We start from the raw sequence: 26,904 nt of genomic DNA on the forward strand, positions 1-26,904 counted from the left end.
CACGGCGGCTTACAAAAGTATTTCTTGACAGTCCCTGCCCACAGGCTTACAATCTAAAAGACATGACACAAAAGGAAAGGGGATTGGGAGGGAGGAGGAGGAGGAGGGGGGAAAGGAAAGCAAATTCAGGCACTACAATCTTAGTTGCAAAGTTCAGCAGTGACAGTTGACAGCAGGAGGGAGGGGGCTCTCAGCTGGAGCTGGACCCAGGCACGGTGAGATGATGCCTGTGTGTCTCGACCCTCAGGAGTCGGCCTGCGTAAAAGTGACGGCGGCGCTGAGCATGTGGGACCTGTGCATGGAGAAGGGCAGCGCCGAGTTGGAGCAGTTCCAGAAGGTGCATCGCCTCATCAGTGATCAGCTCTTCTCTGATTTTGTGAGTGAGGCCTCTGCTCCCTCCCCTGCCCTGCACATGGGCCAGTTCACATGTCACCCTGTGGGTGACGAAAACAAACCACTCTGAACCCATGCTCCATTGTAGGGTGGTTTATTAAACACCCACACCCACACACCCCAACAAACCACCCTTGCCGGATTCACATGACACAAGAAGCTACCTGTAAATAAGCCATGGTGGACTGTGGTGATCTTGCAAACCAGGTCATTGCCTGTGTCGGGTGTCTCTCCCTGTGCAGCAGATTTCAGTCTGCTGCAGAAACAGATGCAAAAAATCTTCAGTTTGAAGAGACTAAACAGCCTTCCCCAACCTGATGTCTGAGATGGATTGGACTATAGCTCCCATCATCCACAGACGGGCCACTGCTGAAAAGGCCCTCTCTCTTGTAGCTGCCCGCCTTGCCTCATTTGGAGGGAGGCACCTGGAGAAGAAAGGAAGTCCGTCTTTTGAAAAATACCTGGAGAAATGTGTTCGTATAAACAAAAAAGCTTTGCAAAAGGAGAGAGATGGGGAAATCCCTACTTCTACGTACTACTTTCCCCCAGTGTCACTTGTACCAAACTTAGCAAAAGAATAATTTGACGCAATCCTAGGTGGGGAAAGGCTTTGCTGTGTTGTTGCGCTGGTGTGACTGTTGCCCTGCGCCTTGCAGAAGGAGCGCACGGAGCGGCTGGTGATCTCCCCTCTGAATCAGCTGCTGAACATGTTTGCTGGGCCTCACAAACTGGTGCAGAAGCGCTTTGACAAGCTCCTGGACTTCCACACTTGCACGGAGCGGGCCGAGAAGCTGAAGGACAAGCGGACCTTGGAAGAGCTGCAGTCGGCACGCAACAACTACGAGGCCTTGAACACCCAGCTGCTGGACGAGCTGCCCAAGTTCCAGAGCTGCGCCAAGGCGCTCTTCACCGGCTGCCTGCGTGGCTATGCGGAGGCGCACTGCGACTTTGTGCGCCTGGCGTTGCGGGAACTGCAGCCTCTGCTCTCGGTAAGTGGCGAGAGGGCCAGTCGCCCTGCCTGATGGGTGCTTTCCATGACAAGCAGGGGAGAGAAGGCAAGAGCATCTTTCTCTTTGCGATGCGGTCATGGCCTTTGGGTGTCTTCCCTCCCACCCCCTTTCCTAGTCAGGGGTTTGCGTGCATGTGACAGTTCTGTTTCGTTCAGTCTCTGCATTCCCAGGAGTTCATCCTCTGTCCTTAGGTTGGAAATATTGCTGGACAAAATGGCCAGGATCTGAATGGGAAGGTCTTGCTGAACACAGGAGGTTGTCTTATGCCAGGGTCAGCTCATTGTTCCACCTGGCTCAGTATTGTCTGCACTAACTTTCCCCAACCTGGTGCCCTCCAGAGGGGCTGGACTGCAACTCCCATGGGTCCTAGCCAGCATTGCCAGTGGAATTATGGGAGCTGTGGTCCAACGCATCTGGAGGGCCCCCAATTGGGGAAGGCTGGTCTACACTGATTGATGGTGTCCCTCCAAGGTTATTAGTCTTTCCCAGCCTTATCTGAAAATGCCGGGGATTGAATCTGGGACCTTTTGCAGCTAAAGCACGGGCTCTAACCCTGAGCTACAGTCTGGCCCCTGAAACAGAAGGCTCCTTGGAGTGAAGAGGTTGATCCAGAACAGAGCTGTGAATACTGAGCTCTCCATGGATGCAGACCAGTGGGCAAGTCGACATCTCTGATATTAGGCTCCAGAGCCACCTCTGGGTTTACCTTGTGTAGAACATGGCTTCATGTTGGCCTGTCCTTGAGCTGAGTGTGCCTGGGCTGAGCCCTGACTGGCTCCACGCTGCTTCTGCTCTCACCCCTCCCTCACCTTCCTCTGCCCTAGCTGCTGCAAGTGGCCGGCCGAGAGGGCAACCTCGTGGCCATCTTCCAGGAAGAGCACAGCCGGGTCCTCCAGCAGTTGCAGGTCTTCACCTTCTTCCCCGAGAGCATCCCCGCTGCCAAGAGGCCCTTCGAGAGGAAAAGCCTGGAGCGCCAGTCAGCACGGAGGCAGCCGCTTCTGGGCATGGTGAGCGCTGCGGGGGGAGCAAGGGGTGGAAACTGGTCCCCGACAGGTGCCCCTGGAGCATTAAACCTGGGCATCGTGGGGAGCCAGGGCCTGGGGTGCTCTGAGGAGCAACGGGTGTGGGGGCAGCACTGCCCTCGCTTCCCCTTCCAATCGTGTGCTTCTACTTCCCTTGTAGCCCAGCTACATGCTGCAGTCAGACGACCTGCGTGCGGCCCTGCTGGCCCGGTACCCCCCTGACAAGCTCTTCCAGGCTGAGCGCAACTTCAACGCAGCTCAAGAGCTGGATGTTTCGCTGCTGGAGGGAGACCTTGTGGGGGTCCTCATGAAGAAGGACCCCATGGGCAGCCAGAACCGCTGGCTCATTGACAATGGAGGTGCGTGGAGATCTGTCTTGAGTCCCGGCAAGGCGGAACTGTGTTCTGGTCACAGCATCTAAAAAAGGATATTGTATAATTGGAACAGTTGCAGAAAAGGGCAACTGAAATGATCAAGGGCTTGCCGCATCTCCCCTTTAAGGAAAGGTTACAACATCAGGAAGGTTTAGCTTGGGGGAGGAGTGAGGGGAGATGCAATAGAGGTGTGCAAAATCATGCATGGTGTGGAGAAAAAGTGGACAGGGAGACATTTTTCTCCCTCTCTCATGATTCTAGAACCAGGGGTCATCGAATGAAACGGATTGGTGGGAGGTTCAGATAAAAGGGAGTCTGGCACCAAGAAGACATAGTGATGGCTGCCACTTTAAAAGAAGTCGATACAAATTCATGAAGGATAAGGCCATCCTGATGGCTTTCTGCTACCTCCAGTGTCAGAGGCTGTGTGCCTGTATACACCAGTTGCTGGGGAGCATGGGCGGGAGGGTGCTATTGCACACACAGCCTATGTGTGGGTTTTCTGTAGACAGCTGGTTGGCCACTCTGCGAACGGAGTGTTAGACTGGATGGACCCTTGGTCTGATCCAGCCTGGCTCTTCTTCTGAGCCTCTTGTCTGGGATCGCTTCCCATCCGCACTGTAATGGGTAACCTTTTCTCCCTGCTCTCCTGCCCCCCCAGTGACCAAAGGCTTTGTGTACAGCTCCTTCCTGAAGCCCTACAACCCGCGGTGCAGCCACTCCGATGCCTCCGTGGGCAGCCATTCCTCCAGTGAATCTGAGCACAGCGGCTCTTCCTCTTCCCGGGGCAGCAGTACGCCAAGCAGCATCCTGGGCAAAGCCGCCATGGGCAGCCCTCAGAAATCCCCGCAGGACTCTGGCTTCGAAGGGGATTTGGTGAGTTCTCTTCAGGCCCTCTCAGAGGTGGATACCGGCTGCCAGCTGCAGACAAGCCCTGCTGCAGAGTCTGCACCGCCCCCCCGTGTGGTTCCAGCATCCCGGCGATACAGTAACCCTGACCCACGCAACGGACACTCCGCCAGGCCCAAGGCTAAGGCCACGCCCTCCCTGGAGGAAGGCAACCCAAGGCTGAAGAGCAGCGAGTGTAAGGGTAACCAGGTGAGTGGGGAAGAGACGTGCCTGCCTCACTGTTAATGGGCCATGTTTAAGCGAGCGTATTGGAAGTCCAGGATGAGTTCCGTTTCATCTAATTCTGTACAGCTAATGCTTGGGGATTTATAGATTTAAGATGATTTCAGCCTGCATTTCCACTTGTAAACAAAGTCTCAATACAAGTAGCAATAAAATACAGTTTGGGATGTGTTCAGTGGGGCTCTGGTTGGTGCAAGACGGCGGGCGGCAGCTAGAACGGCAACTAGGTAATGTTCAGTTTAATGGTCTTACGAGGGATCCTCCTCCTTAAATGGGAATGTGTGTTACTTCCCTCACTTCAAGGTGTAGTAAGCCAGCCCCGCTGATTTGGGGGCCCCTCCTGTGCATTGTACTTGAGTGGAACCCTGGACGTCTGCTCCAAACTCCTGCTCTCATGGTGCCATTGCTCTCTTTCCTGTTCTTTCTGCTTCCAGGTCTATTATGCTGTTTACAGCTTCAAGGGCAGGAACTCAAACGAACTGAGCGTAACAGCCAATCAAAGACTAAAGATCCTGCAGTTTGAAGACATCACTGGCAATCAGGAGTGGTGGCTGGCAGAGGCACACGGGAAGCAGGGCTACGTGCCATCCAGCTACATTCGGAAGACGGAGTACACGTGAGGCACGTGTGCGGCGACGCCAGAAACGGGTGCCTTAATCGCTCTCAGAACTAGACAGAGAACCTACTGTGTCTTCCTGCCCCGTTCCCTTGATGGGTTTAGATACCTTTGGTGGCGAGTCAGGCCAGGTTTCCAGCAAAGTTGAACTGAGGTGCTCCCATGGGATTCTCTGGGTTACGATGCAGAGCCTCATGGCCTGGCCTGAGCAGCGGCAGCAGCGGTTCCCTCTTCGCTTCCCCTTCGCAGTGCTGTGTGAAGTTCACTCCCCCTTGACGTAGGTGTTTAGTCCCCTTTGACTAACAGGGTTGCAAACTGGCTGGGGAAAGTGCAACGAAGAGGCACCTGGCAGACAGCAACCAAGGGGGCTGGGCTGAGAGGGGCCAGAGCAGAACAAGAACCCTGCTGGATCGGTCCAGGAACCCATCGAGTCCTGCCTTCCCCAGCCTGGAAGCCCTCCAGAGGTGTCGGACTGCAACTCCCATCATTGGGGAATGGTGGGAGTTGAAGACCAATAGCTCCAGAGGGTGCTAGGCCGGGCAAGGTTGTTCCAGGCCAGGCTTCCGCTTCCCACCATGGCCTCCCTGATGCTTCCAGGAAGCCCATCCTGGGCCGTAAAGGCGAAAGTGCTCTCCTGCTGCTTGTTCCCTAGCAGCTGGTATGCAGAGGTGCATATTGTGGCTGACCTTAAGGTTTGATTTAGCTGCCACGCCAAGAAACTGTTGCAAGGCCTGTCCTTCATGAAACAATTGCAGGGCTGCTGGCCTCTTGTTCAGGGCTAGGTCCAATAGAACAGGCTGCAAGTCTCTTTCCTTACAGACCATAGTATCGCCTGCGAGGGTATTAGCCGCCAAAAAGGACGTATTCAGAGGGCCGCTGCACAGACTCTCTTTGTCTCAGTGTTACTTGGCCTTGGCTCCTGCAGGGCCAATTAGGGCTCCTTTGCTCAGTGGCAGAGGAGTCTGGTGCTTGCCTTGGATGCTGCAATGTCCATGTGGGAGGGTAATGCCGGGACTGCGTAGTCCCCTGGGTACCAGTCCGAATTTGACAAATTTGGACTGGTGGGGTGCAGATTCCTGCTCAGGAGAGAATGTAAGAGCTGTATTTTGCCTCCTGAATGATGACTCCTGAGCTGCTGTTTTGTAAATAAAAAATCTTTCTTGAAATTGTGTGTTGATCCATGCAGAGCCCCCTGTTCCTCACCCCCACTTTTGCATCCCCCCTGCCCTGATGGCGCAAGCTGGATCCCTGAGCTTGAGTACATCAACACAGAGGCTGTTTGGAACAATCAAATGGCCACCCGCCCACCCCCTTCTGGCCTAACTGTGAATGGTCACGGTGCTGACAAGCTTGACATACGAAGGCCGGATCTCATGCCTTGGACAGTCATGTCCTGACTAGATGCACTGACAGAAGGCTAGGAAGACTCAATAGCAGCCTTCCTCAACCTGGAGCCCTCTAGACAGTTGGACTCCCATCAACCCCAGCCCACATGGCCATTAGCTTTATTGATGTGGGCTTGAGTGATGGGAGCTGTAATCCAAGCGATTTGGAGGGCATCAGGCTTAGGGAAGGTGGCCCAATAGTGAAGAGCAAACTCCATAGCTACACGCCCAGTATGACCTACTTTCAAAAAATCAAGTCTTTGCACCCAGCAGGCCTGAAGGAAGAGTAGGGAGACTGGATTGTTTGGGGCACAACCCCCAGGTATTTATTAAGAACCACTTGCATTTTTCAGCAGAGTGTTTCAAATTCTAGGGTGACACCTAAACATCTCCCCAACTCATCTCCTTCAGGTTAATTAATTACATTTCTCTACCACCCATTCACTGAAGCTTTCTCTATGGTTCACAAGACAACACTTAAATCCATAAAATAGAACCACATAGTAAACATAATATAAAAAGCCATACGTTTCAAAAAGAAACAGATGAATGAGAGGAACCTGGTAGCGGAGGATACATGAACAAAGAGCCCTGTTTCTGACAAGTATTTCCAGAATACCATCTGGAAGGGTTGTGTGTGGCAAGGGGGGGGGGCAAACAGAACAGTAAAGATGAAAAGCAGCAGGCCTGGTTACAACCTCCTTCATGACATGGAGAATTGTATGGAAACTTCAGAAAGATCCAGGATGGTTTGGGAATTTCTGTTGTGGTTCTTATTTATTTTATTACATTTTTATACCGCCCAATAGCCAAAGCTCTCTGGGCGGTTAAAACAAAGGAGCACCATACGAGGTAGAGTCTTCAACCAAGCTTCCCCAGCTTAGAGAGGATGATCGTAAAACCACGCACACCCTCCAGTCGCTGGAAGTCAGGGCCAGGAAAACCAAGCATACCAGGGAATGGTCCATGAAGATGATTTGGTCCAAGCAGAGCGGCACTGCAATTGCAGGCAAGAGTTTTGTCACACACACAGTCACAGACAGGCTCAGAACAGCTGCCAGCAGATTCCTGCAACATAGGAACAGTGGAGTTGCGCTTGCTGCCAGGGTTCTCCAGCTTCCCCTAGAGTGCAGTGCTCTGGCTTCCCAGGAGGCCAGCATCCCTTGCCATCCCTGCAAAGATGCCTTGCTGTTGGAGCAGCTGCTCAGGGCTGCCAAACTCCACAATTTTCCCCGCTTGAAGGACCATCACCCTGGAGAGGAGAGAGAGAGAGAGAGAGAAATCTAAGCTTAAGCATTGGGGGGGGGGGTTTGGGGGAGAGGAAAGAACTCTAGCTGCCAAAAGAAGGCCCAACGCATTTCAGAATTCCTTCCTCCTGGACCCTAAACAACATATACCTACACAGAACGGGATAATCAGAAAATGAAAATCGAACAAACAATTGCAATATAATCTCTTGCTACACAACATTAAAACAAAAATGATCAGATTATTTTGATTAAAAGACTAACTTCTAAACCAGTAACTCAAAACATTATATTGCCAAAAAGTTATTTTGTTAAAAACTAACAATATTGAAGACATATACAAAACCAACATTGTTTAAAGGACAAAACCTCTAACAAAAGAGCCCTTAAAATTAATTTTAAAATACAGCTCCAAAAAATCTTTAAAAGTACATATACCGGGCATGCAAACTCGTCTTTAAGAGAAACAAAAAAATCTGAACCTATAAGTCAAAAAGAACTTATCAAAAATCATGTAAAAAATTAAACTTCATATGCATAACCAATATTTGAAGACAATCCCATTCTGTATATATGTTGTTAAGTGCTCCTGAGGAAGGATTTCCAAAATGTGTTGGGCCTAAAAAATAAATCTGGCATCTTTCCCCCCTATTTGTGGTGCCATCGTATTTTGTTGGGGGTTCCTTCAGCTTCAGTCAGAGTGGAAGTCTTAAGATACACTTAAGAATTCACACAGGGGAGAAACCATTTAAACGCCTCGAGTGTGGGAAGAGCTTCAGTGCTCATGGTAACCTTAACTCCCATCAAAGAATTCACACAGGAGAGAAACCATTTAAATGTCTGAAGTGTGGAAAAAACTTCCGTCATAGGGAAGCTCTTACAGTACACCAAAGGATCCACACAGGAGAGAAACCTTTTAAAGGCCCGAGTGTGGAAAGAGCTTTAGTCTGAGAATTTCCCTTACTTTACATCAAAGAATACACACAGGGGAGAAACCTTTTAAATGTCTGGAATGTTGAAACCGCTTCAGTTCAAGGGGCAAGCTTACTTTGCATTGCAGAATTCACACAATGGAGAAACCATTTACCTGTCTGGAGTGTGGAAAGGCATTCAGTCAGAGTAGCAACCTGGCTTTCCATCGGAGGATTTCCTAAAGCTTTTAAAACTTGATGTTGTGCAGACTTCTACTGTTACTTTCTACTGTTAGTTTTACCCTACCCTGTGCCTGCTTACCCTACCCTGTACCTGTTTGCATTCTCTTCCCCTCCTTATTGTTTTACTATGATTTTATTAGATTGTAAGCCTATGCGGCAGGGTCTTGCTATTTACTGTTTTACTCTGTACAGCACCATGTACACTGATGGTGCTATATAAATAAATAAATAAATAAATAAATAATAATAATAACAACAACAACAACAACACACACACCCCTCCTACCACCATCCATCGATCTTTCAGGATGGTGGCTGGAAAAGGCAGGCTCCCAAAGGCATTGCTGCACTTTAAGGCTGCAGCAGCAAAGGAAAGACCTATGGCCAAAGAAGAGTCGGCACCAGGGATTCTGCAATTGTGGCCCATCAACCACTTCAGTGCAGTCTCAGAGACCGTGATGAAAATATAAAGAAACGATGTATGACCCAAAACACAACGTTGCAGCGTATCCCCGTCCTCTGAGAGGAGTGCTCCTGCTCAGAGCTCTGGCCAGCCTGGAACAAGAGCCCGATAGTGATTTGAGGCCTGTCTAAGGCAGGAGGAGAGGATAAAGGACATCTTTTTTTTCCTCCGCCCTCCCCAAAGTTGTCTGCTTTGCAAGGTAGTAGAAAAGGGGGAGAGTCCTTGTTCCTCCTGAAATATCCATATATGATGTGGGAGGAGAGTGAGCTTTAAGACTATCAGAGGAGCCCTGCTGGATCAGACCAAAAGCCTATTTAATCCAGCATCCTGTTCCAATACTAGTGGCCAGCCAGATGCCTTTGGGGAGCCTACAAGGAGGATATGAGGGCAACAGCACCCTCCGGCTCATGTGCCCCAGAGGCACAATGGCTCCACTAATGGGAGGTAAGATAGTGGCCATCATGACGAGAGTTTACCATTGACAGCCCTATTCTCCATGGATTTGTCTAATCCCCTGTTTAAAGCTGTTCATGTTGGGGGTCATGGTCTTGTGGTAGTGAATTCCATGAAGGCCTCACTTTGCCTGTTCATTAGATTCTTTTTCTGCAGGATTGGTTACTGTCCATGAGGTCATAGTTTTCCTTCCTGCTTTGCTTTTGCAGCAATTTACGGTCCTGCCTTGGATGCCAAACATGGTTAAAAACTTTATAGGCCTCTGTAATTTTGTTGTGTTGCTTGTGCTTGTGGCTAAAAGCCAACCTGACGAGAATTGATGTGTTTTTCTAGGGAGGAAAAAGATTTAACTTACACAGGCCATACTGTGGTTTTCAAGCACGTTGTCTTGCTAAACGTGCAACAGATTTTGTTTTCTGAAGGGTGCTAATGATATTTCTCTGTCCTGCGTGGCAAGTTATTTCTCCATTTGCCTAACTCAGAGGACTGTGCTGCCTAAAGTTTCAACATCTTGCCTTTGTTCAGGGCCCTTTCTGAGCATACGTGTGGACCTTTTGAGTCAGCCACATGCTCCCAGTATGTAGGTCTCTGAAGGTGCAATCCTATGCATGTTTTCTTGGGAGTGAGCCCCATTGAATACCAATGGAACTACTTCTGAGAGAACATGAGTAGGTGTGCACTGAAAGTGCTTTGTCTGTTCAAGGAGCATTCGGTGTAAATCTGAAGTTTCAATGGGATGATGACTGAATGTGACTGTTTGCTTCTATTGTGGGAATAGATGCTGTCTTCCCTGCCGTTCCTCTAACGCGGGCTGGAGACACCTTCGCTGCCTCTCACTTCATCATAAGGGCACGTGAAATCCTGAACCCACAGTTGTGCATGATGAGAGAACTCCACCCCTGATCAGACTCAGTTCCATACACAGGCACACACACACACACTTACCTATGGCTGTCCATGATGGTATGCAACCGATGGGCGATTGTCAGCACAGTGCAGTTGGAAAACTCGCTTCGGATTGTTTCTTGGATCAGGTGATCGGTTTCCATATCCACAGCTGCTGTTGCCTCATCCAGAATCAGGATCTTGGATTTACGGAGGAGGGCCCGGGCCAGGCATAAAAGTTGTCTTTGCCCCACACTGTGGGAACAAGGGTGATCACTTATTTTATTTATTTATTTATTTATTCATTCATTCATTTTTATACCGCCCAATAGCCGAAGCTCTCACTTATGCTATCAGCTACATGGGTACAGCTGTTGGTGGGGCATCAGGGCAAACATCAGCACAGTCCATGCTCTCCATCAGCCAAGCAGCCAAGCTGAGGTGGAGAGATGTGGCCAGGGGCAACTGAGGAGGCCCTTGTACAGCTAAAACACAAGTCTCTCATAAGGATGTCGGAGAAATCCATTTTGGGGGTGGAGCTTGACAATCTTCCATTGGTTCAGCCCCCTGGACTTTGGTCTGTTTATCACTATGTAGCCCAACTTGGCCCACAGCGAGTTGGGCCAGTTAGCGGATTTTCCATGTTTTTAAATTTGGGCAAATTGTGGCTGAATTTTTGGCAAATTTGCATGTTATGCAAATTGCGCAAAGTACAGTCACAATTTGCACAAATCTCAACACACACACAAATCCCCTGTAGTTCAGCTCACAAATGCAAGCTGATCCAGGCATGCTGCCAAACTCCGTCAAGCCCCCAAAGGACCGGATTTCACAGTGACGGACACCCCTAGTCTCTTAGGATAGGAGCAGCTCTCAGCAGCTGGCATTACTCTCCTGTACCTTAGGTTCTCTCCAGCTTCACTCACTGGATGGGACAGTCCTTCAGGCAGGCCAAGTACGTAAGACTTCATGTGTGCCAGCTCTAGAGCACGCCAGACCTCTTCGTCTGAGTGCTGGTCAAATGGGTCCAGGTTCATGCGCAAGCTCCCCGAAAAGAGAACAGGATCCTGTAGGGGTGGACATGAGACATTTAGGCAGGTACATTTGGATGGCTGGGCTAGACTGAGCTGGGTGGAGGAGGGAAGGAAGGACTGCCACTCACTCGGCTCTCCAGGCTTTCAGCCAGACCCAGCCCAGCCAGACCCAACGCAGAGACCCATAGTGTGGAACTGGTGGCTGCCGTTTGGGTTTATAGCAGCGGTTCTCAACCTATGGGTCGCGACCCCTTTGGGGGTCGAATGACCCTTTCACAGGGGTCGCCTAAGACCATCGGAAAACACATATTTCCGATGGTCTTAAGAACTGAGCTACATAATTTTGCTACATAACAGTTGCAAAATTACACTTACGAAGTAGCAACGAAAATAATTTTATGGTTGGGGGTCACCACAACATGAGGAACTGTATTAAAGGGTCGCGGCATTAGGAAGGTTGAGAACCACTGGTTTATAGGGTGAAACTGGAAGGATTTTTCAGCCCTCCCATCTCTGGAATCCAAAAGCAGTAGTTTAAACTGCCAACGGTCAGTCTTCCATTAGGGATATGGTGAGTAAGCAGCCACAGCTTGCTTGGAAATGTAAAATTCTCAGGAGGGACCCTACACACAATCTTTTTTTCTGTCCATGCCCCCTTGCTGCACTGTGTATAGATTAGGGGACAGTACTAGATCCATCTCATCCCCCACTCCAAGGGAACTAGCCGTAGCAACTCAGTAAGAGAGGCCAGCCAACCGCAGCCTTCTCCAGGCTCCAGATGGTATCAATACTCGGCCGTCTCCCTTCAAGCAGCCAACCAAACACCTTCAATCCAGATCCATTAGGCTTCTCACCTGTGGGATGATGGTGAGTTTCTGGCGCAGATTGTGCAGGCCAAGCGTTGCTATATCAACCCCATCTATCAGGATCTTCCCCCCGGCTGCCTCCAGGATGCGAAAGAGGCAATTGGTGAGTGAGGATTTCCCAGCCCCTGTTCGGCCAACAACGCCAACCTGAAGAGACAGCAATCCAAAGGATCAGAGGTCTGACAGAGCATTTCTTTCTTCGCTTTTGCTTTCCCCTGTTTCTCTGGTTCATTCATCCAATTAGACAGACTTCTTTAGCCCTCTTCCTGCTCTTGTGACAGAGCTCTGTTGGATCAGACCAAGGGCTTCTCCAGTCTAGCATTCTGTTCCCGCAGTGGCCAGCCAGATGCCCATGGGATGCCCACAGCAGGACATAAGTGCAACAGCAGCCTCCAACCTATGTTCTCAGCATCTGGTATACAGAGGAATGTCACCCTTGATACTGGAGATAACAGATTAATAGCCACTGATAGTCTTATCCACTGAAAAGCCTTAAAAGGTCTTTCTTGGAGACTGAGCAGCCTACAGGTTTTCAGGTCCACGGGATGTTGGCCTAGCAAATAACAGAGAAGGCCAAGCTTTTTTGCACTTCATCCACACTTGACTTCTTGCTTCTCCCTAGTGGTGTAACCCATTCTCAGCAACATCTCAAGAGAGCTTTGTTGACCTACCCGCACCGCCTCACCTTCTCAGTGCTCTTGATATCGCAGGTGATCCCATCAAGAACTAGTTCCAGCTCAGGCCGATACCGCACCTGATAGTCAATGAAGCTGATCTCTCCATTGCTGGGCCAATTAGAGGGTGGTCTCTGTGCTGTCTCCCATGGTGCCTGCAGGAGGCAGGATGGGTATCAAAAGAATGGCCTTCAAATTATTTTATTGGAGTCTCTCCCACAGCATTGGGATCTTACGTTACCCTCGCCCCGCCCCCCGCCAATATATTTTGACTATTCACCCAAACTCCACAGCTCCCTGTACCTCATTTGCCACCTCTGTGTATTCATGCACTCTCTCTACAGCCACAATGTTGGTCTCCAGCTCTGAAGTCATCCGCACCAACCAGTTCAGGGTCTGAGTCACCTGCATAACAAAGGTGAAAGTATCACTGTACTTGCCCTGGTTCACCAGTCCTCTCTTCTCTGTCCCATACTTGCAGAGTGAATACCACCCCTACAGGTTTCAGGAAGAATAGCATTTGCCATAGGTGATGGTCTTACTATGGAAAATACATATCGTTTTAACAACAGCTCCCATTTCTAGCACTCCCTATCAGACTTCCCCTGAGCTTCACAAGGACAGATTCCCCCTCACCCTATCCCCACTTCATTTTAGACCCTAGAGGTGCTTCTGGATGGAAGATATCTAGGGCTACCAATCATTCCTCTTGCGCTACAAGCAGAATTGCAATAGGCGGTCCACATTTCAGAGGTCTAGTGCTTTCTGCGGTGTGTGTACCTCACTATGTTCTGTCCATACAGTGCGCATAACGGTGCCATGTGGGCAGTGATGCCCCCTTCCCTGGTTGCCGTATATACCCTTTCCCCAACATTCGAAGCAGGTGCTTCCCAGCACCAATTTAGCACCCTGTTTTGTGTGTGCATTTTTACAGTTTTGAAGCTGTGCAATTGAAAACATTTGTAAAAGTTGTTTTTAAGAGAGCACCTTTCAGCACAGGGCAAGAAGCAGCTGAGCTTACTAATGGCTGTAAACCACATTGATTTCACTGGAGAACTCCTGGTCTCTGGTCAATTTCATAAATGGATCTAGTCAGTTCCACAACCTAATCTAGTCAGTTTTATAACCTGGCTTGAAAATGTGCCAGATTAATTTCCCCATGCTTGTTATTTGCATTATTCTACCATAGCACAGTTGCAAAAAATTTTTTTTAAAATGCTGCCTGCAGCATTCTAGGATGTCAGCTGGAACCTCTGTACTCAGAAATCAACACTGCTGTTTTCAATGTAATCAATATATTCCATTTATTAAATAGCGAATTGAAGTGTGTGGGTTGAAGAACACTTATTCCAAGAAGCAATTAATTGCTGCTGAGAGCAGGTAGATGAAGGGAAAGGGCTTGTGATGCAGGGCCAGAAAAGGCTCTAAATCTGGAAATGCCCAGCAAGCAATGAAGGAGGCGCATCCCCACCCTGTCACCCACTTTCCCAGGGGGCAGCTCCCCCCACTGTTACCCCAATCACACCTCTTCCTAACCTATCCACAATTGCAAGGAGATTGCGCTGCCAGTTTGCTCTTTCCCTCCTTATTGGAATTTCTGCAGTAACAAAAATGCCCGGGCGGGTTGGGTTACGATGTTATCTGGATCCCCTGTAAAGTTGCATGAAGGATACATGGTGATTGCATATTAAAAGCCTTCTCTGGAAACATCCTACATGGCTTACACAAGCTAATAAAAATAAATCACTAAAAACATGAATGAGAAACCCCCATCCTAGTGCACGTCTACACGAAAGGTTTGCCCCAGGGTGGCTTCACATCAGCGGCACGTGATGCAGCCACCATTGCGAAGCCATCCGGGAGAAAACCCTGGAAACTCCACTCCAAAAAAGTTGGGGGCTCCTCGTGTTCTCCCTCTGGCTGTCCATTCCTCCCCACCACCATTTCTTGTTATTTTTATTATCTGTACCTGTGCAGCTGTGGAGATACAGATAATAATAAAAAAAATTAAAGTGAGGGGGGGAGGAATGGCCCTGCTCCTCCCCAACCAACCACCGGTGTGTGTTTTTTAACTTTTAAACGCTGGGAAAGTTCGCACTTGCCTTCCTTCCCGTGCAGATGTCAGGAAGGAACGCAAGTGCGGGCGCAAGGTGCCATGCAGCACCAAAGCGCTGCCGTAAAGATGGGGGCCTCGACTTCGCCAGCTGGCGTATCAGTGCACACAGTTAACAAGCCCCAGTTTGGCCACTGCTCTGACCAAAGGCGGCTTCAGTCACTCACATTGAGAGCTGAGGAAATGGAGAGTCCCACGATACCACTGTTCAGTGTATCTTTGGAAAAGACTGCCAGTAGCGCTGCAAAGAAAACCACCAGATTCCCCACAAATTCTAGGCGCACAGCCAGCCACCTGTAGAAGGAGAAGGGGTAAGGTGAGCACCGTCATCTAGAGCATTGGTCTTCAACTGGTAGGTCGCAACCCCAAAGTGGGTCATGAGATCAGACCAGATGTGTCATGGCTAAGCTGTTGCCGTCATGTTGGGCAATTGTGAAATTGTGAAAGGGGATCCCATGTTGCAGGTTGGGAGTCTCGGGTCTCAACTAGTTGAAGGCCACTGATCTAGAGCATCACATATCCAACCTGTGCCATTTAGTAGAGGGGAGGGAGAGGAAGATACTCCACCATGCCATCTTTCACTTCAGAATCTCATGCTAATGGCTCATAAGGACATAAGAGGACCCATGCTGGATCAGACCAAGGGTCCATCTAGTCTAACACTCTATTCACACAGTGAACAACCAGCTGTTGACCAGGGACATACAAGCAGGACACAGTGCAACAACACCATACCACCCATGTTCCCCAGCAACTGCTGTACATAGGCTTACTGGGTCTGATACTGGAGGTAGTACATAGACATCAGGACTAGTAGCCATTGATATCCTTCTCCTCCAGGAATTGATCCTACCCCCTTTTAAAGCCATCCAAATTGGTGGCCATCACTACATCTCATGGTAGAAAATTCCATAGTTTAACTAAGCTCCTGGCTGATATGTCTGTTGCGCGCCACCTCCTGATCTCTCACGTGATTTTTCTGTGCTGTGGCCGCCCAGAGTCATTTGAGAGAGGGGAGCCCTTATTTTAAGGTACCCTGGTGACGTTGTATATCTGGAATTGCTAAACCACGCAGACAGAAAACTGATTTCAGCTTTGTAATAATACCTAAGCTAAAAACAACCACCTGTTGATGTTACCTGAGGACTGATGGCATTTTGAACAGCACAGGCTGAGCCTTTCCACATCACAGCCTCACCTGTTGGAAACGATCCAAGAATATACAGACTTCTGATTGATGTCCACAATCTTCTCGTTGTGTTGCAGGAAGCGTTCTTGGTGCCCATAGGCCCGGATGACAGAGAGACCTGACACTGTCTCGCTGAAGTGGGAATAGATGGGGGACCGGCTGACCGAGTCCAAGCGCCGCAGCTGGCGGGATGTTGCCACATAGAATTGCTAGGAGCAGAGAGAGGTGCCAGTGAGATCTACAGGCAGGGCAGGGACCTCCTAGCTATGCCACCTTTTGCGGGGGATTTATTTATTTATTTATTTATTTATTTATTTATTTATTTATTTATTAATTACATTTTTATACCGCCCAATAGCCGAAGCTCTCTGGGCGGTTCACAAAAATTAAAACCACAGTAAAACACCCAACAGTTTAAAACACAATTACGAAATACAGTATAAAAAGCGCAACCAGGATAAAACCACACAGCAAAGTTGATATAGGATTAAAATACAGAGTTAAAACAGTAAAATTTAAATTTAAGTTAAAATTAAGTGTTAAAATACTGAGTGAATAAAAAGGTCTTCAGCTGGCGACGAAAGCAGTACAGTGTAGGTGCCAGGCAGACCTCTCTGGGGAGCTCTGTGGTCGTCATCTGGGATGACGACCACAAAGTTTTCCTCCTTAAACACGGCTTTCAGTTGTTAGCTAACACCCCTACAATGATAAAGCGACACTATGACATCCTATAGCTTCAAGGATATTGAAGCGGGTGCCCAGCAGATCTTGTGTTTGAGCAAGAACCTTTTTCCAGTCAATGACCTGGTGGACACAAGAAGCCAGAACGTGGGTTGAGTATGGGTTGTTGTTCAATCGTGGATTATTTTGTATGAATCCAGCTGCTCTAACAAACCATAGTTTGTTAACCACAAACAACCCACAGTTCACAATCCAACAACAAACCATTATCTGCGCAGATGCAGATAATAAAATTAAAAAGGGGGGAGGAATGGCCCATTCCTCTCCCCCCTCCCCCATTTATTTATTTTTTTACTTCTCCAGAGGTGCGGGGCTGCCCATGGCGACCAATCATGGGGTGCCATGGGCTCCACTGCCAAAAAAGTTGGGGTAAGTGCCTGACTTTTTTGGAGCGTAGTTTCCAGGGTTTGCCCCCAGATGGCTTTGCAATGGCAGCTGCGTCATGTAGATGACTGCGTCATGTAGATGACGTGCCACCCAGGGCAAACCCTTTGAGTAGACATGTCCCAGGCAGGTCTGGAAAAAACACTGATAAATGCTGGAGAGCAGCTGCCGGTCAGTGTTAACAATACTGGGTTAGTTGGACTGATGAACTCGCTCAGGATAAGTTCTGAATGCGTACAACTTGGCCATAAAAGGAGTGTCCACTCCCATAGATACTGAGCCCTGACTTACTTGGATAAAGAAGTAGAGGATCCCCAGAGGCAGCATGACAATTGCAAAGAACGGTGTGGCCAAGCAGATGATTAGCAGAGTGACGACAATGCCCATGAAGCAGTTCAGCCAGGAGCGGAATGACATTGGAATATTCTCATCCACAGTGAAAATGTCCTGCAGCAAAAGGGGATGAAGATAAAAACAGAACTGGTATAACCTAGATCAGGAGCAGCCAGTTAGGAACAAGAGTATTTCAAGACCCACCTGGGGATGGAGGTTTCATTTTCAGGTCTATTACCTGCATTAGGCTTGGGTAATACTTGCATGGCAATGCGAAAGTACTTCTAAACTGAATTCAACAAGCACCCTCCCACTGGTCCACGTTGAACTTATTCAAATTTTCTCATTTGAATTCTCTCACCTTAACTTTTAACATCTTCTTATTCACCTTACACCATGACTTTGTTTTTTACAGTTCCTTTTGGTGCAATGGTAGGCATATCGTACTATACTTTTCTTTGCATTAGCTTTCTGCATCCAGTTCATACATTGCAACACACAAAATACTGCGAGAACGGCCCCATGAGACCTTTACATGCCCACCATTTGGTGTTCAGGGATGGCCTGTGAAGTGGAGCTCTCTGCTCAGGGGATGGCTGCTGATTTGAAAGGGGGCCGGTGGCCGGAAACCCCCGCAGGTGAAGCTGTGGGCTTTTGCAGCCAGCGCAGCTCTTCAGAGAGCAGTGGCAGCAGTGGTGGCAATCAGGGTAGGTGGATGAGGGGGTGGAGCGCTGGGGACGCCCTGGGGGACATATTGGCTGGGGAGTGGGCAGATGCAGGGGAAGCCTGCGGTGCTCTCCTGCTTTCCTAAGCAAAACCCAGGCAGGTTCCTGCGAGGAACTTGCAAATCCAAAACAGACAATGAGGAAGACAACAGGGTGCGCGGAGAAAGCGAGGATTCTTCCCATAACCTCAGTCTCACGGGGCCCACGTATAAAATGACTGCGCAGAGAACATGCTTGAAATCACCCGGTTAACTGAGTGTCAGCAGAGGTCCACCTGGACTTCTGACAGAAGTCATGGAGGGAGATGGGGAATAGATAGATCAAAGTAAGGCAAACTCTAGAGCCCAAGGAAACATATCTAGGAAAGGCAGGCAGCTATTATTTTCTCCAGTCAAACTCTTCAAGGCCTTTTTGCGTTTACATCAGGGATGTTAAACGTCTTTCAGCCCAAGGGCCGAATTCCATTTCAGAGAAGTCCCCGGGGGCTGGATTTCAATGGTGGGTGAGGCTGAAGGCAAAAGGGGGCCTGCCCCAAACGTCAGCATGTTTTACCATAAAGCTCTGACTGCCAGTAACTGAGCCTTAGGAGAGGCATGTTTGCTTTTTAAAATGGGGTGGGGTGGGGGGTGGGGAAACTGCACACGGCTATGTTGGGGTAAAGGGGGTGGGGCCAGGGGAAGGGTCTGTGGCCATCTGGGGCTGGATTTGGCCCTTGGACCTGAGGTTTTGCATCCCCGGTTTATATACATTCAGTCCAATTTGTATTTCCATAAAACGTAAAGGACGATCCACATGAATATGCATCTGTGTTGGCTGAAGGTGGGGGTTAGTGCAAGAAAACGTGGGACAGGGCTGGGAGCTAAGCTAGATCTGATCCCACAGGGATTTACAAGTCGCCTGTCATGCTCACAGGCTTTAGAAAACCCCAAGCATCAGCTGCCTCCTTTCCCAGCATGCTTTCAATATGTTATTTATTGTTCAAGGCACCGCTGGCTCATACCGCCCCCCAGTCAGATCTTTGGCACAGCCAAAAGGGTCTCGGAGCCTTTGGTGATTATTTTGGGGAGTCCCTGACCCTGCAGGACCCACAAAGCATGGGCTCAGACCTTGGCAAACCTGTTCACAATGCGGCCTGTTGGTGTCGAGTCAAAGAAACCCATGGGCACACGCAGGATGTTATGGAGCAGCTGCGCATGCAGGACCCGGGAGGCTCGGATAGCACCGCGGGTGGAGAAAAGGATCGCCATCAGCAGGAAGAGAGCTGGAAGACACATAAGCGCTGGTGAGAGCCTGATGCAGAGGGGGGTGGCTGGAGGCCATCGCAGAGGTCTCCTTAGGCTATTCAGGGCCGGCATCAAGGGTAGGCATGACTGGGCGCTTGCCAAGGGCCCATGCTCCAGCAGGGGCCACTGACAAGCGCCCCCTGGAGTTGCTCCTCCTCTTCACCCTGGCAACGTGCTAGTTCGTCTGCCTCTCTCTCTGGGCCAGGCCACAGTGGTGGCGAGAAGTGAAGTCCAAGATGCCACTGCCTACTTCCTCACAAGCTCTCTGCTTCTCATGTAAGCAAGTGGTAGCAATGACGAGAAAGGGGAGGAGGTGCAAGGGCAGCTGGAGACCAGAGCAGTGAGAGGGCAGGATCACTGAGGGAGGGAGGGGGGCCCATGGAGGGGGCCGTGAGGCCCACCGGCCCTCAAACGCCTGGAGCTGGCCCGGCAGTCTAGGTGAACTACGGCCTTGCTTCACCCGCCTTGGTGTTGTGCTCGGAGGCTCTTGCTCCCATTCAGCTCATCCCTGCGCTGGGCTTTCTTCAATCCTTTTCTTCTCTGCCTTCTAGAGTTCCTTGCGCTACGAGCGTCAGACTTTAGTGGTGCCCTCTGCAATATGGGGTGCCCTGGATAGCTACCTGAATGCGCCCAGGAACGGGGCTTTCCCTGGCTGCTGGGGCTCCAAAAGAATCCAAACACAGCAGAACAAACTTTCTGGGTGAAAGAAAGCAAATCACAATCTATGATGTATAGCGGGACGCAGATAAATGCTTCTAGAGAGCTAAATGTAAAGGGTCTCGCAGGCTTTAGGCTCACGAATTAGAGTTAAGTCTCCCAAAAGCATCTTGCAAAATCTTTGGGATGGCATAAGCCATCATATTCCTCTTGATGGGGGTTGGACCTGGGGCCTAAACAGCTGTCTACCCTGGCAGTGATGAAACTCTCAGATAATTTCTGCAAGCAAGCGAGCTCTCTTCTGGTTCTTGAGGGTGGGTGGGCAGCTCCTAGCCCCTCGTACTTCTGAATGGCTTCTATTTTTCATAGGCTTACCCTGGCTTATGCCTAACGCCCCATAGACGCCAATACGCTTGTCCCGTTGAGCGGCTGGGTAGGTCTGATTCTGGTAATGCGAAGCATCGTTCGTCCAATCGCTAAGCCACAGGTTGGAGCCCAGTAAGGCTATGGCTTGTGCTACATAGCCGAAGATGATCCATGTTGTCAGGCCCCAACCAACAGCTCGCAGGTACCGCAGATACATAATGAACTTCACCTGGAGGGCAGAGTGATGTTGTTACCAACCTCCCGCTGCCCAGTGGATCCCCATCATGCACTCTGCCACTGCAGCCCCCACAGTCTTCCCCCATCCCAGCACATGCTATGGTGCCATGAGTCCATTAAGGGAGGAATACACCAGAGCAGTGACATTCACCACAGCAGAAAGGTGGAGCTGCTCCTTGGGAGGCTAGCACAAAGCTCTTAACCTGAGCAGCAGGTGATGGCAAGAGGAGCATTCAAGAAACGCACATTAAAATTAAGACCACTGAGCCAGTGTTTCATCAGGCTTTTTTCTTGGGATTCATGGATTCAAGAGTCCTTCACTATCATCTGTAAGGGATTTTTCCTTTGGTCTCCATCTAACTCTGCGGCAAGATTGCTATAACAAAGTCACCACTTTCTACCTGTCTGAGCGAGATTCATGGTGGCATCTGCCCCAGTGAAGAGGCAGAAGAACATTTTGGGGCTGTGCGTCGTTCCCACCCCCGCCCCGCTCTCACCTTGCCAATTTCCATGGCCTCTTTGTCAATCAGCCTCTGTCCCTTTATCTCCGTCATTGGCTTCTTCTCCTTCAACTTTCCTTGATGGGACACATTACTGTTGATGCTGAGGCTAGAGCGGGAGAACAGCGGTGAGGGATAGTGCTTCTATAGTCTTCCCTCTCTTTCCCTGGCACTACAGTGCTCTGCCCCTTATCGACATTAGCCTAAGGCTAATGCAGAACCTCTTTTAGCCCCAGGGCTGAATTCTATGTTGGAGAAGCTTTCGAGCCTATGTTCTATGGCTGTGTGAACTTTGAGGTTCTTCCTAATTCTTGGACACTGGAGAGGGCAGAATCTATAGTTGGGGACTGTTTGGAATTCAAGAACATATCCCAGATGCACAGTCGTGAGAACTCACCTGTCCAAACAAATTAAGCCCCATATGTGCCAAAAATCTAGCAAGCGTCCCCCTATCCGAGGTAAGGTGGTGTCATGCCAAAGGCTCTTTTCCCCGTTGCTTGCCCTTTTGATTGGGCTTCCACTTCCCAATGTTTCAGCCTTAAACCACAGTGTATCACAACACCTGAGGACAGTGCTCTGGCTGCAAACTGGAAGCAGTCCAGACAAGAGTCTGCCATAAACTAAGCACCTCTAAATTGTTTATTTATACATTTCCTGAGGTGTCTGAACCCTGTGGGGATTTCCAAGAGAAGGGAACATGCCCATAAGACTGATACCCAACCAATGAGGAAGAGGAGGGTGAACATGATGACTCACTAGATGCAGAGGAGGGGGCTCTCCTCCTGCCGTGGTGCCTTTTATGTTGCCGCCGCGGTGTGTCCTCCATATGGGACACCCACCATGGAGCCAGAATCCCAGCAGTTCCCCATGAAGGGCATTGCTGAGTCTCTGGGAACAGGGAGGACAGTACAGGAAGAGAAAGAGAGCTGCTTCTGAAATGGCCACCAGAGTCTGCCTCAGTGAGGCAGAGAGGTTTAGTGCACATGGGCTCCCCACCCTTGACTTGACCCCATTGGTGCGTTGCAATGGCTTCTTCTGTCTGAACAGAACAGCGGTGGCAAGGGATGGAGTCCCAATTGGCCTGCCTCCTCCTGAGGAGCTGTGGTGAAGGCAAGGAACGCTGACTGCTTACTCGTGCCAAGTTCCCGCCAATGCACCTGGCGCTTGGGGAGCCTCAAGGGAGCAGCTGCCCCTCACCTCTGCCCAAGGAAGCCCAGGTGGGCCCTGAGGGACAATTTCAAGAAGCGTCTCCTTAGTTGCTGGCAGTCAGAGCTTCAAGCTAAAACAGGCTTGTATTTATGGCCCTGCCCCTGTGCCTTTCCCCCCTGCCCTTTCTGCCTGCAGTCTTGCCCACCATGGGAAGGCAGGTCCCGAAAGTTGATTGAAAATGGAATGCAGCCCTGGGTCTGAAAGAGGTTCTCCATTAGAGGAGGATGGAGCTGACAGGAAGAGGAGAAACCTCTCCTCTCTTTTGTTCTACCTTGTAGAGAATGGCACGGTGCCTAGTTTTCTCCTCAACTACTGCTGTGGATGTTAAAACGAAAGAAAAGAGAGAGAAAGAGAACAGAGCCTACTTTCTGTCTCTCCCTCCCTCCCCTTTGTCTCTTTCTTTCATTTGGAATCTTTGTGCATCTTCTGAGCCAAGCCTTGGTCTGGGTGGGAAACAAGGATCTCCCTGTTTCTAAGGGAGACACAAGGAAGGCAAGGACCGAAAGAGCACCCAACGGAGAGATGGGCAAGGATAGGGAGGTACATCGGGGCTGAAGGGGCTTTGGCTTCATGGGAGACCCTCACCTGCGGCTGAAGTTCCTTTGCTGGACACTGGCCTCACTCTTCTGGGTCATAGTCACCACGTCAGCTGGCACCTCTTCAGCTCCAGGTTCAGGGTCCCCCTCCAGGTCCACTTCCTCACCCATCCCCACTAAAAAAAGGTCAAACGCAAGGGATGATTGGATAACTGCAAGGTGAGTGAACCTGAGAGCCACCATATTAGATGGACCCTACTCCTGAATCCCATGAGGTCTACTCAGTGGTGTAGTGGAGCCAGCGCTCACAGGGATGCAGAGCTGGCACTTTTTTTTAATTAGCAGGGATGCTGACATCATCTGCCACCCCCCTCAGAATTCCCCTCTTTTCCTCTGAGTTTAGCTACAATTCTCACAGAAATGAATTCTCTCAACAACAATATATTGTCCCCCGCTGTGATGCAAAGTATTTTTGCCATGTTTTGGTCTGGAATGGGTAATTAAGACTGATAAGCTTTACAAAGACCTGTTTCTGATGGGGATAAAACTGCCAGAAATGGTTCTGGACTCTGCTTGGGGGCGTGGCTATGGGGACTGTCATGATGAGTGCCTGCCTGTCAGAATTTACCACTGAATTTACAGAATTTACATTGGGTATCTTCATCCCTTTCCTGGTTAGTATCATGTTTTGCAATATGGAAGTTGTAAGTCATGCTGAATGGTATGATCTTAGTGAGACGTACTCCAGAACAAGATGCACTCTGAAAGGTGAGCTTGACCAGTGTCCCTTGACCTCTTATACTGTTAACGCCCCTTACCTGTGGCTTCCTCTTCAGGCAAGCTATCCTGCTGGTTCCCATATGTGTTGAGCAGCTGAGCAAATGCCTCGCCATTGGTTAGTAAGGTGCTATAAGAACCCTGTTCTGAGACAGCTCCAGCCACCAGCACCACAATGTCATCCACATGCGCCAAGAAGCTGAGGCTATGAGTCACTAGGATTCGCGTCTGTAGCAAAAAACAGCATACCAATTTCAGGAGACAGCATCAAGATGACACCCGAGCAACCCTTAGACTTATGTTATTAAATAAGCAGGCCTCTACAGAGCACCCTATCCTCTCAATAATCAGTGGTGTGTTTTTTTACAAAGGACCCACTTGTCCCCTTGGCTCCGCCTCTAGAGATTTGCCCTCTGCTCCACCAGTCAGATTGGCCACTGGCCTCTACAGGCCCAATTCTTCTGAATCCTCCTACTGCATCATTGGAAAACCAATACTGTTTCCCTTCTTCATCCAAAGATAGAAGACTGACACTAGAAACCCCTCCCAGGAGACACTATTTCCACTCAGCTAATGTCCAAATCCTGACACCCACGTTCTTCTCAATAAGTAATTTGGGGGCTGGTTGGTGAAATATATTATCCCAATTCTATCTCAACTATATTGGTTGCCTATTTATTTATGGTCTTAGAAAGTGCTGGGTTTACCTTTAAAAGCCTGAACAATATGGGATCAGGATACCCACCTTTGATCCTCTTCTGCCTGATCCAGTACCTGACCTCTACCCCACCTGGGACTACATCTATCGCCCTTCTGACTCTGGCTACCCACAGCCCATCTCAGCAGGGCCAGCCCTGGGATAAATTGTGCTGGGCAAGGAGTGCCTGAAGGCACTCCCAGCTTTGCAGGGCCACTCAGAGGGTTTCTGGGGCCTGGTGCAGGTGAGATGTTGTGGGCCCTGCTGCTGCCCCCTACAAGAAATCCATGCATATGTGCACAAAGCTGGGGGCCACATGCATGTATGGAGGACTACATATAAGAATTCTCACCTGCACCTTCTTCTTACCCTGGGATCAAGCAGAATGATACATGTGCTTCGATTTTTCTTACATGGGGATAAGGGAATAGGGATCGCATTGTGCTTCTCCTGAGTACCTCCTCCAAATTCCAAGCCCTTTCTGGAAGAGCTTGTTTCTACTTACTCAGGCTCAGTCGTCTTGTGGCCTATCTCTGGCCTTCTCCACTACTCATTTAGGAAGGGTTCCTGCCTTAAAGCTTGGCATCACACCACTCCTACACCTGTCCCTGTGTTAAGTGCCTCAAAAAATGACTCTCCAGTGGCACCTTGCATGGAAATCTTAAGCGGCACTCATTCATTCATTCACTCACTCACTCCTTGAACTCTTTCCCTGGCAGGCCTGGAGTTCTTTCTGTGACAAGAACAGAGTGCCTGAACTGCCACAGAATCTCTCCTTAAAACCTTCCCTGTTCCTTCCCTCCTTACAACCTACTCTTGGGGCTACATGGCCTTGGCCAATCATAAGCCTGCTTGACCAAGAAAGGTTTTACCTTCCCAGGATGGGTTTAGATGCCATTATAGTTGAGGTTCAGCCTAGCTAGTAAGAAGGCCCCTCCCTTCCTGCCCCCCAGGGGTACATTTTACAGCCAACTTAAGCATCAAATTAGCATCTATTCTGTTTCACACACAAATATGTAAAATATTTACTTCGTAACATCTGGGGAGAGGTCCCATTATATCACAATTACATGTTGAGATTCAGTGTCATCTTACATTATACCATTTCCTCGTTTTATGAACAAAATGCCAAGGATTTTGATGAGCAATGTGGCAGGGCCAGGGCAGGAACCAATGGTATGCACGGGAACTGAGGCTGGAGGGGTGTGTGTGCTTGCTTTGGGGAGGTCTGGGACAAATTGCCCCAGTTGCGCCCCCCTCAACTCAGCTGGGCGCCCATGGCATCTGCCCAGCTCTCCCACCGCTAAGGCTAGCTCTGCATCTCAGACCTAGGCTAAGGCCTGATATTTGGTTTTTACCTAGGAACATAAAAAGCCCCTACTGGATCAGACCAAAGGCATATCTGCAGCATTCTGTTCCCACAGTGGCCAACCAGAGGCCCATGGGATGCCCACAGCAGGGCATCTGACACTGGAGGTTACATATAGCCATCATGAGTAGCAGCCACTGATAGCCTTGTCTTCCATTAATTTGTCTGATTCTCTTTTAAAGCTGTTCAAGTTGGTAGCCATCACTACACCTTACGGTAGCAAATTCCACAGATTTACTATGTGGTACGTGAAGAGGTACTTCCCATTATTTGTTTTGAATCTCCCATCATTCATCTTCATTGGGTGACCCTGGGTCCCGATATTAAGAGAGAGAGAGAGAGAAACTATGGACCTTAACACAGTGTTATTTTATTAGTCTTTATTGTTCTATTTGGTGTTGTTTGATTTAAACAGTTAGCAGCCTTGGTATTTTTAGAATACACAAAAACAACAGCACCACAAACTAGAAACAAACAAAAATCCAGCAGTTGCCGGATATTAGTTTATTGGTTCAAGTACTATAAATCTCATCCCCCATGCATTTAAACCCCAAACTCTTCACCAGGCGACAGAAAAAGCTGACATCTTTAGAAAACTAACTCCAAAATAAAAGTCACTGACTCCTACCATGGTCAATGGCTCCTTTTGGTGCTAGGTTAGTACCTGAATCAATAACACCAGTCTCCGGCACTGGCTGGATCTTTGCTTTTTGCTTTTGTTTTCTTCGTAAAGAAATATCAATTCTGGTAGGAATAAATAAATAAAATAATTTGGCCTCCACAAAACCGGGCTCCATAGGGCAGGCGAGGGCTCACCTTATGCCGCAGCAACCCCTCTGGCCCCAGTACTTTGTCAAAAATGTGTCGTCCCACATGGGCATCCACAGCTGAGAGGGGATCATCCAGCAAGTAGATATCTGCATTGTTGTATACTGCTCTGGCCAGGCTGACGCGTTGTTTCTGGCCTCCACTCAGGTTAATGCCCTGCAGGAGAAAGCAACCAAGCTAGGATCTCCGAGCCCTCTCTGTGGTTCTGTACCAGTGGTATTGTCACTGGTAGCACAGCTCTGGCATAAGTTTT

The 26,904-nt window shown here is 49.4% G+C and overlaps 2 protein-coding genes across 3 annotated transcripts in view; one reads left to right on the top strand and one right to left on the bottom strand.

The window, feature by feature from the left end:
* Nucleotides 1-5,712, top strand: part of DNMBP (dynamin binding protein) — a 49,478-nt gene extending 43,766 nt beyond the window's left edge. For both annotated transcript variants that reach the window (XM_063132465.1, XM_063132466.1), the window contains 6 exons: nucleotides 248-376; nucleotides 1,050-1,382; nucleotides 2,228-2,410; nucleotides 2,586-2,784; nucleotides 3,461-3,897; nucleotides 4,365-5,712. In XM_063132465.1, coding sequence (XP_062988535.1) covers nucleotides 248-376; nucleotides 1,050-1,382; nucleotides 2,228-2,410; nucleotides 2,586-2,784; nucleotides 3,461-3,897; nucleotides 4,365-4,550 — 1,467 coding nt within the window. In that variant the 3' untranslated portion in view covers nucleotides 4,551-5,712. The remainder of the gene's footprint in view (nucleotides 1-247; nucleotides 377-1,049; nucleotides 1,383-2,227; nucleotides 2,411-2,585; nucleotides 2,785-3,460; nucleotides 3,898-4,364) is intronic.
* A 992-nt stretch (nucleotides 5,713-6,704) lies between these two features.
* The window catches only part of ABCC2 (ATP binding cassette subfamily C member 2), a 45,186-nt gene continuing 24,986 nt past the window's right edge, over nucleotides 6,705-26,904 (bottom strand). Inside the window, exons 18-32 of the mRNA XM_063132467.1 lie at nucleotides 26,640-26,807; nucleotides 23,799-23,985; nucleotides 23,030-23,156; nucleotides 21,233-21,344; nucleotides 20,508-20,727; nucleotides 19,299-19,453; nucleotides 17,426-17,581; nucleotides 16,019-16,218; nucleotides 14,988-15,114; nucleotides 13,011-13,112; nucleotides 12,719-12,862; nucleotides 12,022-12,180; nucleotides 11,034-11,200; nucleotides 10,194-10,388; nucleotides 6,705-7,183 (exon numbers count right to left, since the gene is read on the bottom strand). Coding sequence (XP_062988537.1) covers nucleotides 7,054-7,183; nucleotides 10,194-10,388; nucleotides 11,034-11,200; nucleotides 12,022-12,180; nucleotides 12,719-12,862; nucleotides 13,011-13,112; nucleotides 14,988-15,114; nucleotides 16,019-16,218; nucleotides 17,426-17,581; nucleotides 19,299-19,453; nucleotides 20,508-20,727; nucleotides 21,233-21,344; nucleotides 23,030-23,156; nucleotides 23,799-23,985; nucleotides 26,640-26,807 — 2,349 coding nt within the window. The 3' untranslated portion in view covers nucleotides 6,705-7,053. The remainder of the gene's footprint in view (nucleotides 7,184-10,193; nucleotides 10,389-11,033; nucleotides 11,201-12,021; nucleotides 12,181-12,718; nucleotides 12,863-13,010; nucleotides 13,113-14,987; nucleotides 15,115-16,018; nucleotides 16,219-17,425; nucleotides 17,582-19,298; nucleotides 19,454-20,507; nucleotides 20,728-21,232; nucleotides 21,345-23,029; nucleotides 23,157-23,798; nucleotides 23,986-26,639; nucleotides 26,808-26,904) is intronic.

The sequence above is a fragment of the Elgaria multicarinata genome, chromosome 8 (assembly GCF_023053635.1).
Source record: "Elgaria multicarinata webbii isolate HBS135686 ecotype San Diego chromosome 8, rElgMul1.1.pri, whole genome shotgun sequence".
NCBI classification, from domain to species: Eukaryota; Metazoa; Chordata; class Lepidosauria; order Squamata; family Anguidae; genus Elgaria; species Elgaria multicarinata.